Below are 19,782 nucleotides of genomic sequence, written 5' to 3'. Positions count from 1 at the left end.
TATTAATACATAGTAAAATATTATTTCCGCTGTTAGTATATATACCTCTAATACATTCGCGGCTCTTGAAAGTGAAGGGACAAAAAGGAACAAAATGGGATTAAAATTTTTATAAACAAAAGTCTTGCGATTTTGAAACTACCAACGCAAAGGTTGATGATACTCAATTATTACAAGTGATTTAATTTTGTAAATATTTTTTATACCGTCCCTGAAAAAACTTATAAATTCCATAAAAAGACAAGGAAATAATCGGTCAACCAAAACCAAGCAACTTTGGTCCAATCCTAAGTAAAGGTTGCAAAGTACTAGGATGAAACTTCCTCCCAAAAAGAAAACAAATTGAACTCAACTCTCCATTATAACTACAATTAAACCCATACCTAACACTATCCAAAAACTCCTCCGTTACATCTTTTCTCAAAAATGTTGTCGGGTGCGAGCCGCCAGCCGACCAATCGGCCCATGTAACGCTCCAATTCGACGTTAATTTAGGACAAACTTTGTTCACTAATGTTGGCAAGTAATGTTCGTCCATGTAACAAGGTGGTGTACAATAATTCTTAAAAACAGGGTAATATGTCACGTCAGAGATAATTTTAAGGGCGAGTTTGCGATGAACTTCGAACCATTGCGAGCCCTTTCGCCAATCTGAAATTGTTATGATCGGGTGCATACGTTTGTTGTACCTCCCACGACCTATTTTCCTCGGATCGTCGAATAATCCTAGGAAACTTTGGTTGGATTTTGTTAGGAAATTGTAAATTGTAGTGAAGTTGAACAAAGGAATGCATGTTTCGGAGAGTAATATGAATCTTTCGTTGGAGATGTCGAGGAGTGCATTTGCAAGAAGTCGTCTCTCTGCATCAATCATACTTGCTCTTCCCCATTGTACTGTCTGCATGAAAGATAGTACTTATGATGTTATGAGGTGCACTTTAGCATACAAAAGAAATTACCCCCCTTCCCGGTCCCAAATATTTGTTGTTCTGTTAAACTAAATTTATTTTAGAAAATATTTGAAATTTTAGAAAAACGAGAGGTCATTTATTTATTTTCTAAAGCTACCTAATTGTTTTAATTAGTGTTAATAAAGTGAGACGCTTAAAAGAAAGATAAAGGGTAATTTAAACAAATGCTCTTCCGGTTAAGGCTACATGGTTTGAAAGGTTACCAAAATACTAGAACTAATTACCTGAATTTCATATAAAGTACTTTTAGGTTGGTTGTTTTATAGAAAATCCCAAAAACAAAGGCTTAAGTGAAGGGTTTTTTCCCCTATAAAGTTACTTAAAAGTTAATTACAAGTATCTGTCAGTATATAGAAGCTAAATTATTGAAAAAATGACATTGTATCGCCACTCTCAAAATAATAGTAAAAAAATATATAATTTTTGTATAAATATACATTTTGTATGCTATATACAAATTTTATACATTTTTTTCAGCTAACAAATCATATAGACCAACTTAGGATAAAATGACTCTTTATTTCTCCCCAATTTTTGGTTCACTTTATTCCTTGGCATATAGGAAATTTTAATTCTGCATGGTGGAATTATGATCACATAGGTAAAGTTATGGAGTTTTAGGAATCTGAGAAGAAAGCGGAAAAATGTAAGAAGAATTAACCTAAATAGTCGTTTACCCAACCGCTTAAAATAAAAAAATTCGGCGAATGTATAATATATGCACAGTCCATTAAATAATATGTGTATAACCAATCACCAATATGTGTGTGTAACCATGTATAATCTATGTATACCTGCTAAGAAAGTAAACAGTGAATCCGACCAGCTAGTTGTATAAGATCCCAAAATGTAATAGGTAAAAAACAAAATAATTAGGAAAAATTGCCTAAATACAAAAAATATATGAGTGTTTGAACCTGGCTAGGTATCCTCCTTTTGTAAAACACAGATGATGGTGGAGGCTCAAAGTTGAACTCTGGTGAAGTATGTAGGTATATTGAAAACAACCCTTCATTTCTTTTAAAGAACATCTCCCAAAGTGGTGCTAAAGGCAATCTTCCCCTTGTTAAGAACAAGAATGCCACTTTTGGAGTTCTATTAAAAGGGTATTGTTTTACTTGAGACACCATTGAAGCTCTCCACATTAGTTCATCGTCGTTCATCGCGTGCCAAAGATCCTTAGGAGAAAGAAAATCTTTCAAATCCATGCTCTTATTTGAACTAGAATTAGATGAAGAGTTACAAACAAGATGTGTCGAGACGACTGAGAGATTGTAGATTGGTGATGAGAGTGTAGTGAGTTGATGAGGAAAGTAGAAATCTTCATAGATAACAATCTTCTTGAATTGGTCATTGATGAACATTCCTAAGAGTAGTACAAAAAATGCCATAGACAAAGTAAAGACAATGGTAGTAACAATTTGGAAACTCATTTGTTCAACTTCTCTTTTTATGCGTATAGAGATTTCTCTAACAAACATGGCTATGTAGATTTCTTGTTACCTTCTATTTTGTTTAGTTTAAATATGATAACATAAGGTGTCAATTTATGATATCTATAAAGTGAGAAAATGAGGAATGCAGCAAAAATGTGTAAAGGGAATGAATGCAAAGGCGCATGGGAAGTGTTGGCATAGGGCAAGAAGAAAATGTGAAAATGAAAGAAGTAAGGTGTGGTTTTTGTTTTTATTGCAGTTAAAGTAAACTGCAATGTGGAGGAAATGAATGGTAAAGCACGGGTTTAAGTTATATAAACTGACAGTATAAAGAAACGGGCTTAAAAGTTACATAATTTAACTTGTAGCAGGTTACTACATTATTTTTGAAAATTTTACCTCCTATAGCAAAGGTATACACTCTATTTATCATAAACCAAAATCATTTTAAAATATTATTTTCTATAGCTGTCTTTTATATTTTATAGCAAAATAAGTATTTTATGGTATATACTACCATTGAGACATGAAATAATGCACGAAATAAGGCATGAAATACGCTATTTATGTTTTTCCTCTCTCTTAGACAACTGGACATACCTATTTTTAAGGGATTGTCGTTACTGTATTCATGAATACATGGCGTGAATACATGCGTGTATAACTGTATTCATGAATACAGCAGTGCGAATACATGTGAATACATGCGCGTACAGCTGAACTGCCCTGATTTTAGGCGCTTTTGCTGTTGTATTCATGAATACATGTGAATACATGCGCGTACAGCTAGACTGCCTGATTTTAGGCGCTTTTTACTGCTGTATTCATGAATATAGCAGCGCGAATATAGTGTACAGTTGGACTACCCTGATTTTAGGTACTTTTTACCGTTGTATTCATGAATACAGGAGCATGAATATATGTGAATAGACTACCGTAACAACTGAATAGTAGTTATAGGAAATAATTATGTAGATGGTAGCTATAGAAAGTTAATAGGTTTCTGAAAATTCCTCTTTATTTTTCTGACTTATCTTGTTTTTAAACTTGTTAGTGTAGATGCCTTTAACCTGATAGTATTAAAATATTATACGTCGTTAGTGCATACAACATAAACTCATGCAGTGAGAAAATGGACAAGGATACAGTATATGATAAATGATGCATAGAATTTACTTCATTACCACCCTTTTTACATATTTTACCATCACTTTAAACTACATCCACACCGCGCGACCTGCTCCATGCATGGATTACATGTGAACAAGAAAGCAGATGCTGAAATTCTGTATGCTTAAAATGACAAATAATGTACGGAGCTGAACAACTTATTGTGCAGAATTACATTAGGAATAGGCATTGATCTTAGACAGTAAAAAGAGAAAGAAGATACTATATACAGCTACTGAGTTTGATGCTCATCATCCATGAAACAATAGGCACCGCTAATGAAAAATGCACTCATCGATGAAGTAACAGGCACAGCTAAACACAAGATGGTTTCTGCATTAACTGTCTCAGAAGTTTTGTGCTCAATAAACATTATATCTTGTCTATCGTCTAATTAATCCAATCTCATACTTCAGCCACAAAGAAATATCAGAGATGCAGAAATGCAGAACAATTGTGGCGAGATATGCATACAACATTATCAATGTAATTTACTCCTAAAAACCGGGAATTCAAATATCTTACCCCTTCTCTTAGAACTACTGGTACATTGAGAGAGAGGATGACCTGGAGCCAGCCGGTATTAACTTCCTTAATAAACTCTGCTTTCTGGAGCAAGAATTCTTTGCATCACCTAGAAAAAGTTTGTTTCTTTGTGGAGAATGATACAGCCAAGCAACCGATGGCCACGGCCCCAGTACCAACTATTAAAGCCGCTCTCATCGTGTGATGCTTTATTGAGAATGCACTACTTGAGTATTCGAATAGCCACCTTAAAAGGAAACGCAACGCACAAGTTGCTTGAAAATTTTGGATCGAAAAATCCTGCAAATCAATGATGGAAATAACTTTAGGCCCTTGATAATATGAAACCAAGTCACAAACAGATACAATGCTTTTGAGAAAATGATCTGTATTCAAGACTGTATCTGATGAATTTTATTTAGGCAGTACAGACTATTACAGCGAAAATAAGTAGCCGTCCAACCTAAAGGAATAAAGGTAATTGCAGGTCTTAGTGGGCAGCTTTCTGAAAGTTTCCTTATTTTTTATGCACCTTGTCAGCAAACTCAGCACAACTGCGATTGAAATTTTCTAAAGAGAAGTCCTGCACATGACACAGAAAAGTTTGGGATCCTAATCAATTAAGTTACTAAAGACATGAATATATGGCCCAACTATTGTACTTATATCTACACTCAAGCTAGAAACAGAGCAAATCAGCATCCAGAAGTGTTTGCATACACTATCATCGATAATTTTCTCTAGGGGCCCAAATCTAGTTTATGGATCACCAAAAGTTTCCACGAAAAGGGACTAGCAATCATATCTACTTCATGATAAAATAATTCAAGAAACATAAGCTCTTGTAATATGAAAACTTTCAACCTGAAAATTGGAAAAAAATTGCAAAATACCACATTCCATGGACCACAACTCAACGAAACTGATAGGTTTGACAGTGAACTGAGCTCATCATAGCCCGTAAGATAGCCATGCAATGTAGATTTCAAAGAGGAGCATTGATTTTAGTAGCTTATTCTTTGTCCTTAATTTGACATCCTTCTTGCAGACCATTCGTCCTAGGTATGTTCAACCTGATTAACAGGCTTCAATGAGTTGATTTTTCACTACAGGACAGTGCATCAGATGGATATTGAGACAGAACATTGAATGTGCAAATAGTTCTCCACTATAAAATGGTAGTAAATAACAATGAGAATAACAATCAAGAAGACAGATGGATATCACATAGAAAACTAAAATAATTTAAATCGGATGTGAATATGCTAAACAAAAGTGATTATGAAGATGAGCTCAGACGTATAAAGAATTGAGGTTGAATCCACAAAGGAGCAAAGAAGACATACATTTGGTAACTTGTCCTGCAGTGCTAGATGATCCACGTGGAGTCTCACATTTGATGAGGCATAAAACCAGAGGCTTCGGTCAACTTCAGCATAAGTATAAGCAACTATGTCAAATAACGTTTTGGCGCCATTCTCTATGGCCTTTAAGATGGTTGATTCTCTGTGTCTCCGGTTTCTGAAAATCCCAGGTAACACTAAATTAGATGTGCATCAATTGAATCTAGCCGTGTTTTTGTTTAATACAGTTTTTTAGAATGAAAATCTAGCTTTGATTGGCATCTGGCATGAAAATTGTAAATAAACATAAAACTAACTGAACAAATTTCACTGCTTAACACATATATTAACAGAATGATAAATTAAACAAGAGTAAAAGAATTACATAGTGGGAGAAAGCAACAAGGTAAACATGCAGGTTTGCTACATAAATTGTAAATCATATATAAATATGTCCAAGTGGCTGATAGACAGAAAAGACACTTTGGGTAAAAATATTTGTGGAATATGTCATAAGAGGTATCAGTTTCATACCTGAGATACCCACAGAGCATGTGTTTTGGCCACATATTAATTCTTCCATGCATTGGAATCAAAGCATGAGGGGAGAGCTCAATGAATTTGTATGTTGTCTCAAAGTAATCCTGTATAAAACAAGTTGCAATTTCAATATTGAAATTTCGAAAAGAAGAAAAATTTAACATATGACCACCCCACTCCTTGCTTTAATTCTTATCTTATTCACAAGGGTATTATAAAAAAGAGCAAAAATCCTTATCAAAAAATAAAAATAAAACTGGTAAAATTAAAGTAGATAGTAATTTAGCTTTAGAGAATTCAGCTATGTGCTCTTGTTGAACACCCCACCACTAGCTACAAGAAACACATATCCAATATTTTAGCAAGTTTTTAGTGGTTATTGAGTGGATGTTTTCAAATTTACCAGGGGAAACCTGAATGTAGATAAAAGCTCCTCTGAAAGACAATATAAGGAACACAATGGTGCCACCAGTTTCACCCTAAGTACCCACAACAAACACAATACTAGAACTAGATTGTCATTCCATTCACTCAAACTGTTAATAGCATTCTCATGGACGTAGTTGATCCTTTTGATATAAATTAAACTTAAAAATTGTAACAAAATTTGCACGAGATGTTTGGTGTGTAGTCTTAATTCCCTCTTCGTTGAGTGGAGACACTAGTTGACAACAAGTTTTAAAAGTTATAGAGGGAAAAAGAGAAAGCTATTCAAGAAAATTATAGAATGCATGGAAAGGCTTGTCCATTGACATGAAAACAAGTATATGAGTTTTATATAGGGAAAAAAAGGAATGACGTGATTTTTTGGCTGATTAAGCTTCAAAGTCAGATCTTAGTAAGCATAATTGAACAACAGCAAATCATCAGTTTCTAATTAGCATTTGACGTATGACAGAGGCAAGAAGAAACATAGAGGTGCTGATATTAACTTACCCTCATATTTCCACCAGACGCCATATCTAAGAGAGCACTTCCTTGGCTGAAAACCAAGGGATACCCCACATTAGCAATTTTCTAGAAAGGAATAGGAAAATAAATGATAAAAGTTATGACAAACAAATCTAAAGTTGTCCAAACACAATCACAGACTTCTTGATCAGATTGTTTGCCATATCATTATAAATAAGAGCTACATAAAAACTGGTAAGCAAGTCTGTAAGTTATTTACCAAGTGAACATACCAATTTGTTAAAGGAAGTGAAGTTTCTTGATCTAAAATATCTTACCCGACACAATGATCCCCCACAATCAACGAGTTTGTACTAACATGAAGCAGTCCCATATGTCCATCTGTATGCCCCTGAATCAAAATATTGTCACCAAAAGAATATGTTAAAGTTCCACAAAACTGATTACATGAAAATGTCAACGTGTTACATGGAAGATAGAGTTAAAACGGAAGTAAAACTAGGATGTGACTTTAACTTGATTGGTTTCTTACAACTTCTGGTATTAAGTTTAATCACAACTTCACCATGCTCTAGTAAAAATTCTTAATGGTCAAATCATCAAGAGGTCCCCTTAATCTCTGACTACCAGTGCAAATTTCATTGGGGAATGTGATACTCATCAGAGGAAACTGGGATAAAAATGGAGATTACCGGTGCAAAGACAACTCTTAATCTCTGACTGCCAATGCAAATTTCCTCAGATCCAGAAACTGAAACATACGGGAGAGACCAATCATCTGCATCACATGGGAATTACTTCTAAGTTACTAAATTCATTTACTTGATAAAGAATATTTCACTTTCACACGTACTGTGAGATTAATAAGATGGAAATGGTGCATGAAGTAGTTTCATGAGTATATTTTTTATTGAGCTCACTTGAGGTTACACTAATACAGTCATAGTCAAGTAGCAACTCTTCTTATTAGCTTGAAAGGGAAGATATAGATTCCAAAAAAAAAGGGGTAGAGAACTGCAACCCTTGCTAAGGTGATGTAATTATGGGAAGATAGACATTTTCTATTCTACAAAATTGAAAAAAGTTCTGACCTTTTCTAATGCGACGAATCGTATTTTCATGAGCCAAAAGACAAGCATCAGGACTGTACTTCTGGACTACTGAAAGACCTGAGCATAACAGTAAAGCACACGGAGCACCAGATTATGTTTCAGGAATAACTTAAAAAACCTCCACATTAGTTTGGTAGACAGAGAAATTATTCATTGTGTTATAAAGTTTTCCCCTGCTTCTATTGAAATAGACATCCAATAATAAAGCCATGCTGCAATTAGTCAACAAACCTTCGCTGACGAGCCAGATAACTGTTTGTAAATTCATAACTGCAAAAAGAAGGCTATTTTTTTCTAATCCATAAAAAGGGCCAGATGCAAGGAAAATGAAATTTGTGACTTACTTTACATGAAAACTAGGCTTTGGCCAGAAGGCTCAAGAAAGATACTTTCAAACAAAGGGCAAATACATAAGGATAACCTTTGATGAATATATATGATGACATCAATGTTGAGAAAATCAGATGATAGCATAACACTAAGCAGAGGAATATTTCCAGGTCTGGATGTGAAACTTTCTGCAGCTACTTACCATCAACATGATCGTTATGATGATGTGTCACAAAGACGATTAACTTTCTCGGTAAAGCAGCAATGATTTCCTTGAGCTAGTAATCCAAGCATCAGCGCATTGATATGTCAGCACAGCATAAAAGACAGAACCAATTACCAGAAAGAAAAAAAAAAAGATGAAAACAAAGAGAGAAGCATAATAAGTGTCTCAACCACTCCTAAATAGATTATCAAGACATACCGAAAAGAGAAACACGTGCAAAGACCCATTTACCGAGGTAAAGCTATCCATTTCATTATGTACTAACGTTGAACGAATATTCTCAGTTTTACCTCCTCTACTGCTTTTGCAATTGAAAGTGCCAGAACTAATTGACATTTTCTTTTAACAAACCACATATACTATTTTTTTATCCAAAATGTAAGCACCGGATAACCAGCAAGGAAGATCATAGGATAAAGAACAAAGCCTTCAGCCAGAAAGGTGAATCCTTAAAGCGTTATCATAATCTATGGGGTGGTAAGCAAACATACAAGAAATGTAGCAACACAGAATTAAAGTATGACAATTGCTCAGGAACTCTGAAAGATGGATATTTGGATAGTGAAGGGTCTCTTTAATGAGCTGTTATCTACTGTCACCTTAGAAACATTTCGGCCAAATTGTTCAAAGATTCTTCAGTAGAAGCGAACCTAGCTCTTATAGCAATTGGTCAGAATTTACTCAGGCAGGTATCACGCTAGTATTTGCCACCATTGCTTTTTTACAACTTTACATGATCCCTATAGAGTTATAGTCGACCAATCGCTATATATTTTGCAAAGATGCACTTAGGCCTGTGAAACTCTCTCACTTCAAAAAAAAAATGTATTAACAAGTGTACAAAACCCCAAGTGCATCTATATTTAGTAAAGGAAAATTGCTACACCATGTCCGCTTAAGACCAAATTTGCGAAAACAGTTGCTTGAGGGGATTATTTTTTGTATTCTCTGGTTTAACTTCTAAGACCGACAAAATGTCATTTGTTCATTGCACATTTTAAAAAGATTACGAAGTAGATTATGTACTACCTCTAACCTGTTCATATGAAGCAGACTTGCATCCGGGGTCTACTATGAGTGCTTCCCCATGGGCAACAAAACTATCATCGCAACCACTATCATTGCCTCCAGGCAGGAAAACAATTAAGTTTGTCGTGCGAAAAGGCTTAGCTGTTCTACTTTCCATAGGTATAACTTTAACACCAGGAGGGTACTCCTGATACATGAGGGAAAAAAACATTAGTGGGCAGTATTTTGTCCTTAAGATGATAAAAAAGTCAAAGAAACAGAATTTTCCATGTTTTCATTTTCACACATCAATTGATATCTGTTGCTTATCCCTTAATTTCTTTCTTGATTGCAGGTCTTTACAAAAAACTCTGGTCGGTTCATGAAACTTCATGTAAGAACGGTATTAATATTTTTCAAGATGCTTCTAAGGATGATTAGTCCCTAGTTGTGTATGATACCAATAGTTGTTAATCTATTCTTTCTTTCTCATTTCTAAAATAACACTTTGACAGGTAAGCAAGTACAGGACAAAAATAACAAACCTGAAACCGCAAGGTCTGCGGAACTTTCCAAGTCTCATCAGATTTCTTTGAATCATTCAGAAGACCAACAACCACCAATGATCCTACACGATCACTACAAGGCTTCACTTCAACAAGCATACTAACGCATTTATCGGTGCTCATCCACTTGCGGAACTCAACATCTGTTCAATATGAGTTACAATGTTACATTCTTGACAATCGTGGAGAGGAATAAAAAATATGGCATGTCGTATTTTGTAACTCATTAGCAATTATGGATGCCATCTCATTTGGGGAAAATAGCAAAGCAAAATAGCAGATTTATCAGTATGAAACTATGTAGAAGAGTAGTTATCATTTTATAACTGGTCCTGCAGAAGTAAACCACTTGGCAGTGCCATGCCTACACACGAACCACCAAAAATTGTGGTTCGAAATTTATTTCTAATTCCAAAATAAAGACACAAGTATGGAAATTACATCTAACAAGTTAACGACCCGTGTAGCTCTTTAAGGTGGACTAAGAGCAAGCTCAAATTGGGAGGCTACTGATTCTCTTTAGTAAGACTATAATGTAAGACCAGCTGAATCACAACAGCAGTATTCATATCAATACATGAAAGAGATAAGTCAAACATAAACTGAGTGAAGTCAGTCAAACCCGTCAATTTGCCATCTTTACGACCCAAAGTTCCAGTGATGTAGACTGTCTTTACGGGCAATCCTGGTCCAAATTCAGGCTCCTGTACATATTTCAGGAACTTCCACTCAACTGTGGTGTGCTCTAATTCCACTTGCTTTAGAACCTACAATAATCATCACCTACAAGCTTTAACCACTTCATATCGCAAAGTGCACATATGTATACACCACGGCATCTGGAAATAAGTCTCTTTTGGAATATATATCGCAAACATGAATCATAATTAAGGATAATGATAGTTATGATGACAACGCTAGTATAACAAAAAGGCAAAAGATACATGATTACTAACAAGTTATCTCTGGGTACATCATTTCTCAATTAACTGGTCTTAAGCTGTTTAATTGCCAATAAAGCTTCTAAGTGTCATACTTTACTTTTTAGCTTGTCCAATAAGGAATAACACTTTTGTATATTAAAAAACAATTTAACTTTAAACTTCATATTTTATAATCACACAAATGGCTATGACTTGTTTTAAACAACAAGTTTCAAAGTTAAATTATTTCTAAATATAAAAAGGTGTCATTCTTTTCGAGACAGACAAAAAATGAAAGAGTATTATAACCTAGCAAATATAAGCAAAAAGTAATTTGAAGCAAACCAAAGGGCAGCCCGATGCATTAAGCTCCCGCTATGTGCGGGTCCGGGGTAGGTTTGGACCACAAGGGTCTATTTGTAGGATTGAGGGAGGTGTTCATAATACGCAGCGGAAGACAATAACAATCCTAGTCAGAACTTTTCATGTTTAAAATTTATTTATATGTGAAAGATCGAATCTAAGACGTACCTGGTGAAGAGAGTCTCGTTTCAAAATTTCTTCGATAGTGCGAAAACTCTATGTTTATCCACACCGAGACCGATCTTTGCTATCAACTCTTTGATCAATGAAACCCGCGAACAAATTGAATGAAAACTTGTGCTGAAATTTGTCTCAAAAATTGCAGCCCAAAAGTTATTTCTTGACTCTTGCGGCATTTCCAAAAGAACTTACTTAGCCTCATTTGTTTAGTTATGCATATATATATATATATATATATATATATATATATATATATATATATTACTTCACCAACTCTTTCCCTTAAAGCTAAGGAAAATGATGAGGCTTTGACTGAATGTGATAATTCAACATTTTCCTTCTTTACAATTATTTATTATATTGTAAAGTTACAATCACATTTTATATATGCATGAAAGTGGCCGCCTACTTCAAGGAATTATTTCTATGTCCTTTTTTTGAAACATTCACGTTACTAATCCAATTCTAACTTGGATTCTAACTTAGAAATATTTTCCTATTATAAAATTCAAATCCCATCCCAATGGAATGAATCTGCCGAACGTCCTTTATGGACTTTGACGTGAAAATCCAATTCTAAATTGGATTTGATTCATAAGTCTTTCATTAATATTTTATATACATACCTTATATAAATAAATATTAATTATATATAACACATATATATTTTAACCAAGAGATATAATTTAATTTTCTATTCCAAATAGAAAACTTCAATTTGTTCACAATATTAATTATATCCTCTGTGCTAGCAAAGAATATAATAATATTTCATTTGGACTAAAACTTTATTTATTTATTTAACTAATTAAATTCTATAATTTAACTATCAAACAATAAAGTAATTAATCCTTTAGCAAAAATCAGAACACTCGTTAGTGTGCGACCCCATAAGTTCAATACTAAGCCGGTAGTAAATTGATCACATCAATATACTAATCAAGGGTGGCGTCTAGCAACACTCCTTAACGACCGGATAGCATGAATTATATAATTTACTCTCAAGAACCCGTAGAAGAATAATGTAGTAATTCCTTTTGTCCTTATAGCTTTGGGTCACCCTAGGATATGGTTCAACTGTCAAATCCTAATAGGCGACCAACTATGTGTTCATGTCAAATATAATCGACTATTGAATAACCTAATATAATTCATGATAACATGGAGCTTAAACTCATTACCAAGAGTTGACAGATTCCATCTTGATCAATCACTAATTCTACAAGTATTTAATCGTACCCAATATCCTTTCAACTATCGCCTAGGGCCATAGGTGTCTAGTATCAAAGCACAATAAATAACTTGTCAATTACTATGATGATATCAGGTCAAAGGAAACTCTTACATCACATTCTTCAAGAGAATACCCTATTGACAGTTTATGGTAATTCTAACCATTAGGAATTATCCAATGAATTAGTTCAATGATCATATGTCTATATGCATCATCTATTTATGTGATTTAGTTAATGAGATCAACTCATCTTTATCCCATAAAGACAATCACATAAATATTGATCTAACCGGATTACTAATGTCCAAATTAATAATCCTACAATCAACAACAAAATTTAGATTAAGTTGTAAGAGACTTTACTCTCATTATCATGATCTCCATCATGATGATAAGTCTCAAAATTTAATCAAGGACCTTATTAAATTAATCAAGCAATTAATAATAACTATGATAAACGAATATCAAATGTCATATATTTTTATATCAAATAACATTCACAAAAATATGTTGAAATCATCAACTATGAGATTGGATCTAGGGCATATCTAATATATCCCTAACAATCTCCCACTTGCACTAGAGCCAATCGCTCTTGTACTTCATTCCCAATTTCCACTTGTGCTTGTCAAACTCCTTTGCTCCAAGAGCTTTAGTGAATGGGTCTGCATCATTTTTCTTTCCATCAACCTTTTGAATCTCGACGTCTCCACGTTCAATGATCTCTCTTATCAAGTGATACATTCGCAGAACGTGCTTGGATTTTTAGTGTGATCTTGGTTCTTTTGCTTGAGCAATGGCTCCAATATTGTCACATAACAATGGAACTGCACCTTCTATTGAAGTAACCACACCAAGTTCAATTAAGAACTTTTCATCCATACAGCTTCACTAGCTGTTATATATTCTGCTTCAGTCACTAAATCAGCTACTGTAGCTTGTTTGGAATTTTTCCAACTCACTGCACCACCATTTAAGGTGAATACATAACCAGAAATAGATTTGCTATCATCTCTATCTGAAGAGAAGCTTGCATCAGTATAATCTTCAAGTTTCAACTCAGAATCTCCATAAATGAGGAATTGGTCTTTAGTCCTTCTTAAGTACTTAAGAATGGTCTTTACCACTTTCCAATGTTCCTCACCGGGATTTGCCTAATATCATCTAGTCATTCCTAGTGCATAAGCCACATCAGGACGTGTACATGTCATGGTATACATGATAGCTCCCACTACACTAGCGTATGGGATCCTACTCATGCGTTCTCTCTCTTCAGGTGTTTTAGGACAATCCTCCCTACTGAGAGTCATTCCAGTGCCTATCGGTAGATAGCCTCTTTTGGAATTATCCATGTTATACCTCTTTAAGATGCTATCAATGTACAAGGACTGGAAAAGCCCAAGCAACTTCCTAGATCTATCTCTATAGATCTTTATTCCTAATATATAAGCTGTTTCTCCCAAGTCTTTCATGGAGAACTGTTCAGATAGCCAAATCTTGGTACTTTGCAATGCCAGTATATCATTTCCTATGAGCAATATGTCATCAACATATAGTACTAAGAATATGATTGTGATCCCACTAACCTTTTTGTACACACAAGGCTCTTCTTTGCATCTAACAAAATTGAACTTTTCAATTGTCTTATTAAAGCGAATATTCCAACTTCGAGAAGCTTGCTTTAGTCTATAAATGGATCTATGTAGCTTGCAAATTTTATTATGATCAGGCGGAGATATGAAACCTTCAGGTTGTATCATGTACGCATCCTCTTCCAGCTCACCATTAAGAAAAGTTGTTTTCACATCCATTTGCCATATTTCATAATCGTAGTATGCTGCTATAGCAAGCAAAATCCGAATTGATTTGAACATTGCCACGGGAGAGAAAGTCTCATCATAGTCGACTCCTTCTTTCTGACGATATCCCTTGGCAACAAGACGGGCTTTGTAGGTCTCTACCTTTCCGTCTACTCCAATCTTTTTCTTAAAAACTCATTTAAAACCTATAGGTTTTATATCCTTTGAAGGTTCAACTAAAGTCCATACTTTATTTTCCTTCATGGATTCCATTTCGGATTCCATGGCCTTTTGCCATCTCTCATAGTCAGAACTTTGTATAGCCTCTTCGTAGGTCTTAGGGTCATTATCATTATGATCAACCTCATTTGATACATAATCTTGCACCATTAGATTTAATCTAGTTGGTACATGACGTTCTCGTGTAGACCTTCTAAGAGGTGCTTGTGCAACTTGCTCACCTTGTGTTGGATTTGGTTGTTCTTCAATTTGGTTTGGAACTGGTTCATTAACCTGTTCTTGAACTACATTTAGTTGTTGAACTTCAACCATTGAAGATGGCTACTTCCTTGTCAACTTCAAAACATCCAATAAAGGTTCTTCAACTTGTGTCTCATGATCTTGATATTGTGTTGATTCATTGGTTTCTTGAACTTCATCAAACTCTATTTCTCTACTATAATTTCCTTCTTAAAGAAAATTCCTTTCCAAAAAGGTTGCTCCTCTAGCAACAAACACTTTATAGTCAGAAAGGTGATAGAAATAATATCCCATTGTTTCTTTGGGATACCCAATGAACCTACACTTATCAGATCTTGAGTCAAGTTTATCGGATTGCAGTCTCTTAACATAAGCTGGACAACCCCAAACTTTAATATGCTTAAGGTTAGGCCGTCCTTTCCATATCTCATATGGTGTTGTAGAGACTGACTTAGTGGGAACTTTATTAAGTAGCTATGTTGCTGCTTCCAAAGCATATCCCCATAAATATATTGGAAGATCAGTGAACCCCATCATAGATCTCACCATATCTAATAAGGTTCGATTTCTCCTTTCAGACACACCATTATGTTGTGGTGTTCCTAGAGGTGTCCACTGTGAGAGAATCTCATTCTCTTTGAAATACCTCGTAAAATCTTCACTAAGATATTCTCCACCTCTATCAGACCTTAGTATCTTGATACTTTTACCCGTCCGTTTCTCAACTTCACTACGGAACCTTTTGAACATTTCAAAAGATTCAGATTTGTGTTTCATAAGATACACAAATCCATATCTTGACATATCATTAGTGAAGGTGATGAAGTAAGAATATCCACCTCTAGCTTGAATTTTCATGGGCCCACAAACATCTTCTCAATAATTTAGTAGCTCTTTCTCCATTTCCAGTAAATGGAGATTTGGTCATTTTTCTTTTGAGACAAGATTCACATGTTGGATATGATTCAAAATCATACTTGTCAAGGTACCTTTCCTTGTACAACTTGTTAATTCTTTTCTCTCCAATATGACCAAGCCTACAATGCCAAAGGTATGTATGATTTACTTGATCATCTCTTTTCCTCTTAAGACTTGAAACATGCATAATCGAATTAGCATTCACATTAGGTAAGACATAAACATCATGTTGGAGATAGCCATTCACATATAAATTATCACCATAATAAATAGAGCAAATACCATTGCTTATAATAATGCGAAACCACGTTTGTTTAACATAGAAGCTGAAATTATGTTCGAAACAAATTTAGAAACGTAATAACAATCATCCAACGTAAGTACTTTGCCCGTAGGCATTATTAAAGAAATTGATCTTATAGCTACGGCCGCAACTTTTGCACCATTTTCAACTTGTAGATTAATTTCTCCTTTCTTCAACCTTCTACTTATTTGGAATCCCTGTAACATATTGCAGATGTTATAACCACTGTCCACTGCCAGTATCTAATACCCATAATGAAGCATCAGTAGTAGTTAAAGAAACTTTGAAAACATTTTTCATTTGAGTCTTACCTTGTTTCTTGTCATTTAGAGTTGCAAGATACTCCTGGCAGTTTCTCTTCCAATGTCCTATCTTCTTACAATGGAAACATTCAGCATCAGATTGGTCAGCTTTGCCTTTGGGTTTGGTCACACCACCCTTAGGCGCAATAGGCTTCTTCTTGGGTTTATTTTTACCCTTACCCTTCTTCTTAAAAGAGTTTCCAACCAACATGACAGTTCCTTTCTTCTTCTCAGATGCAAGTTGATTCTCATAATCAATCAGCATGTTTAGCATCTCATGAGTATCGAAATTAATAACAAATTGCGAAAAGGATTCAGAGATTGACTGCAAGATCAAATCTTGAGAAAGCTCTTTACCCAGTTTGCACCTCAGCTTCTCAAGTTCTTCAATAAGATCAATCATATGATTGACATAGGGTCCAACTATAGAGTTTCCAGTCAATTTGGATCCAAAAAAACTCTTAGATAGCTGGTATCTAGCTGTCATGCTTTGTGTACCAAACATCTTCTTAAGATGTTCAATGATTGCAGTTGTATCCATATCCTGATGTTTCCTCTGGAGCTCAGAACTCATAGAAGCGAGAATGATGCATTTGGTAGTCAGACATTCTTCCAAGTATTTCTGATAAATCTTGGTGGCGTCATCATCATCCTCATCTGGGACTTCCTTGGCAGGCTTATCGATCACATCAATAAGTTTTTCATGCATGAGAACAATTCTCAAATTTCTGTACCAATCATCAAAGTTTGGTCCTACCAACTTGTTGGTCTCAAGTATTCCATGCAATGATATAACAAACATATTGAGAAATCTAAAATTGGAAAAGAAAAAACAATATTATAAGAACATATTTACACATATCATAAAGACATGGACTTTTATCTAAATGATATTTCAACTAATTATTTTAAACTAGTTACCCTCATTATAGTTTAGGAAATCTTTATTTCTATTAGTGGAGTAAAGGAATCCTTTAACAATATGTATGAGTCACTTATCTCTTGGTTAAAATATATATGTGTTATATATAATTAATATTTATTTATATAAGGTATGTATATAAAATATTAATGAAAGACTTATGAATCAAATCCAATTTAGAATTGGATTTTCACGTCAAAGTCCATAAAGGACGTTCGGCAGATTCATTCCATTGGGATGGGATTTGAATTTTATAATAGGAAAATATTTCTAAGTTAGAATCCAAGTTAGAATTGGATTAGTAACGTGAATGTTTCAAAAAAAGGACATAGAAATAATTCCTTGAAGTAGGCGGCCACTTTCATGCATATATAAAATGTGATTGTAACTTTACAATATAATAAATAATTGTAAAGAAGGAAAATGTTGAATTATCACATTCAGTCAAAGCCTCATCATTTTCCTTAGTTTTAAGGGAAAGAGTTGGTGAAGTATTATGCATATATATATATATATATATATATATATATATATATATATATATATATATATATATATGCATAACTAAACAAATGTGGCTAAGTAAGTTCTTTTGGAAATGCCGCAAGAGTCAAGAAATATTCGGACAAGAAAAACAGTTTTTCTGTTCATTTACTTTTGGGCTGCAATTTTTGAGAAAAATTTCAGCCCAAGTTTTCACTCAATTTGTTCGCGGGTTTCATTGATCAAAGATTTGATAGCAAAGATCGGTCTCGGTGTGAATACACATAGAATCTTCGCACTATCGAAGAAATTTTGAAACGAGACTCTCTTCACCAGGTACGTCTTAGATTCGATCTTTGACATGTAAATAAATTTTAAACACGAAAAGTTCTGCCTAGGATTGTTATTGTCTTCCGCTGCGTGTTATGAACACTTCCCTCAATCCTACAGTGGTATCAAAGCACAATAAATAACTTGTTCATACTATGATGATATCAGGTCAAAAGAAACTCTTACATCACATTCTTCAAGAGAATATCTTATTGACAGTTTATGATAATTCTAACCATTAGGAGTTATCCAATGAATCGGTTCAATGATCATATGTCTATATGCATCATCTATTTATGTGATTTAGTTAATGAGATCAACTAATCTTTATCCCATAAAGACAATCACATAAATATTGATCTAACCGGATTACTAATGTCCAAATTAATAATCATACGATCAAGAACAAAATTTAGATTAAGTTGTAAGAGATTTTACTCTCATTATCATGCTCTCCATCATGATGACAAGTTTCAAAATTTAATCAAGGACCTTATTAAACTAATCAAGCAATTAACAATAACTATGATAAACGAATATCAAATGTCATATATTTTTGTATCAAATAATATTCACAAAAATATGTTCAAATCATCAAATATGAGATTGGATCTAGGGCATATCTAATATATCCCTAACACTATTGTACGCATATTTACCCTGCATTTCTGCAAGAGTCTATTTCCACGGCTCGAACCGGTGACCCCTTGGTCACATGGCAACAACTTTAACAGTTATGCGCTCCCCTTCATAATTTGAAGCAAACAAATAAATAAATAAAGTTATGTAGAATTCTTTCAGTGTACCTTAAGGAGAGCTGAATTAAGATCAAATTTAGTTAAGTCAAGCTCATGTGAACAAGATTCGGGGACTTGAACCACAATCTGATTATCAGAAGGAGAATCAAGAGGTATTAATGGAGCAGAAGGCAAATCCCAGAGAGGGGAATCTAAGAAAGAGTCATACTCGCGATCGTTGAATTTTGGAGGTGGGTTTTGTTTAACTAGTAGGAATTCGGTTTCATTTGAAGGGTTTTTCATGATTATTGCTAGATTATAGGAAGGAGTCGCCATTGACGTAAGTAGTTTCAGTGCAAAGTGTAAGTTGAATAGTTTTAAGTTTTAATAGGAATTTTTATTTTGTTTTGGTGGGTGGGTGGTTGTTTTAGGCTTTAAAGCTGTTATTGGTAGTTGAAACTAACCATTTATCCAATATCAATGTTGAGCTTAAGTTAACAATTACACGGTAATACTTTTAACTTTTGATCTTTAAGTTGATCAGAAGTTAAATATCACCACCAAAAAGTGTCATTTTTCCGTAGTTTTTTGTTGATTCTTTAAGTCTAAAGTTTATTCATCCAAAGTTACAAATAGTTCTCGGATTCGAGACATAGGATAGAATCGTT

General features: G+C 34.3%; 2 protein-coding genes across 5 annotated transcripts; both read right to left on the bottom strand.

The window, feature by feature from the left end:
• Positions 1–256: 256 nt before the first annotated feature.
• On the bottom strand, positions 257–2,853 carry LOC104108166 (glycosyltransferase BC10-like). The gene is made up of 2 exons (XM_009617153.4): positions 1,889–2,853; positions 257–898 (listed from the first exon to the last, which is right to left on the bottom strand). Exons 1-2 carry the CDS (start codon positions 2,450–2,452, stop codon positions 257–259), a joined length of 1,206 nt encoding a protein of 401 aa, XP_009615448.3. The 5' UTR covers positions 2,453–2,853.
• A 1,040-nt stretch (positions 2,854–3,893) lies between these two features.
• LOC104108165 (uncharacterized) lies at positions 3,894–19,520 on the bottom strand. 4 transcript variants are annotated; one of them, XR_011411395.1, is made up of 13 exons: positions 19,184–19,519; positions 10,762–10,906; positions 10,119–10,282; positions 9,602–9,781; positions 8,542–8,617; positions 7,989–8,066; positions 7,590–7,675; positions 7,215–7,288; positions 6,922–6,967; positions 5,980–6,089; positions 5,449–5,623; positions 4,566–4,685; positions 3,894–4,402 (listed from the first exon to the last, which is right to left on the bottom strand). XR_011411395.1 is itself a non-coding variant. In XM_070186300.1 (12 exons), exons 1-12 carry the CDS (start codon positions 19,448–19,450, stop codon positions 4,208–4,210), a joined length of 1,596 nt encoding a protein of 531 aa, XP_070042401.1. In that variant the 5' UTR covers positions 19,451–19,520; the 3' UTR covers positions 3,894–4,207. The 4 variants fall into 4 exon arrangements, 2 of the variants coding, with proteins under 2 accessions (XP_070042401.1, XP_070042403.1); XR_011411396.1 differs by having other exon boundaries at positions 4,265–4,402; positions 4,542–4,685; XM_070186300.1 differs by lacking the exon at positions 4,566–4,685 and having other exon boundaries at positions 19,184–19,520.
• Positions 19,521–19,782: the final 262 nt, after the last annotated feature.

This window comes from Nicotiana tomentosiformis, chromosome 10, assembly GCF_000390325.3.
Source record: "Nicotiana tomentosiformis chromosome 10, ASM39032v3, whole genome shotgun sequence".
NCBI classification, from domain to species: Eukaryota; Viridiplantae; Streptophyta; class Magnoliopsida; order Solanales; family Solanaceae; genus Nicotiana; species Nicotiana tomentosiformis.
Note: the sequence above shows the minus strand (reverse complement) of the source record. Positions and strands in the feature narration are given on the sequence as shown.

Bases quoted from the DNA above. Each gene is read 5' to 3' on its own strand.
- LOC104108165 (XM_070186300.1), bottom strand. From the start codon at position 19,450: ATGGCGACTCCTTCCTATAATCTAGCAATAATCATGAAAAACCCTTCA. The intron at 8,618-9,601 runs GTTAGAGGTAGT...TTGGATTACTAG, and splicing joins AGTCTGCTTCATATGAACAG to CTCAAGGAAATCATTGCTGC. The intron at 4,403-5,448 runs GTATGTCTTCTT...ATTGATTTGCAG, and splicing joins TGCAGGACAAGTTACCAAAT to GATTTTTCGATCCAAAATTT.
- LOC104108166 (XM_009617153.4), bottom strand. From the start codon at position 2,452: ATGTTTGTTAGAGAAATCTCTATACGCATAAAAAGAGAAGTTGAACAA. The intron at 899-1,888 runs GTTCAAACACTC...TCTTTCATGCAG, and splicing joins AAAGGAGGATACCTAGCCAG to ACAGTACAATGGGGAAGAGC.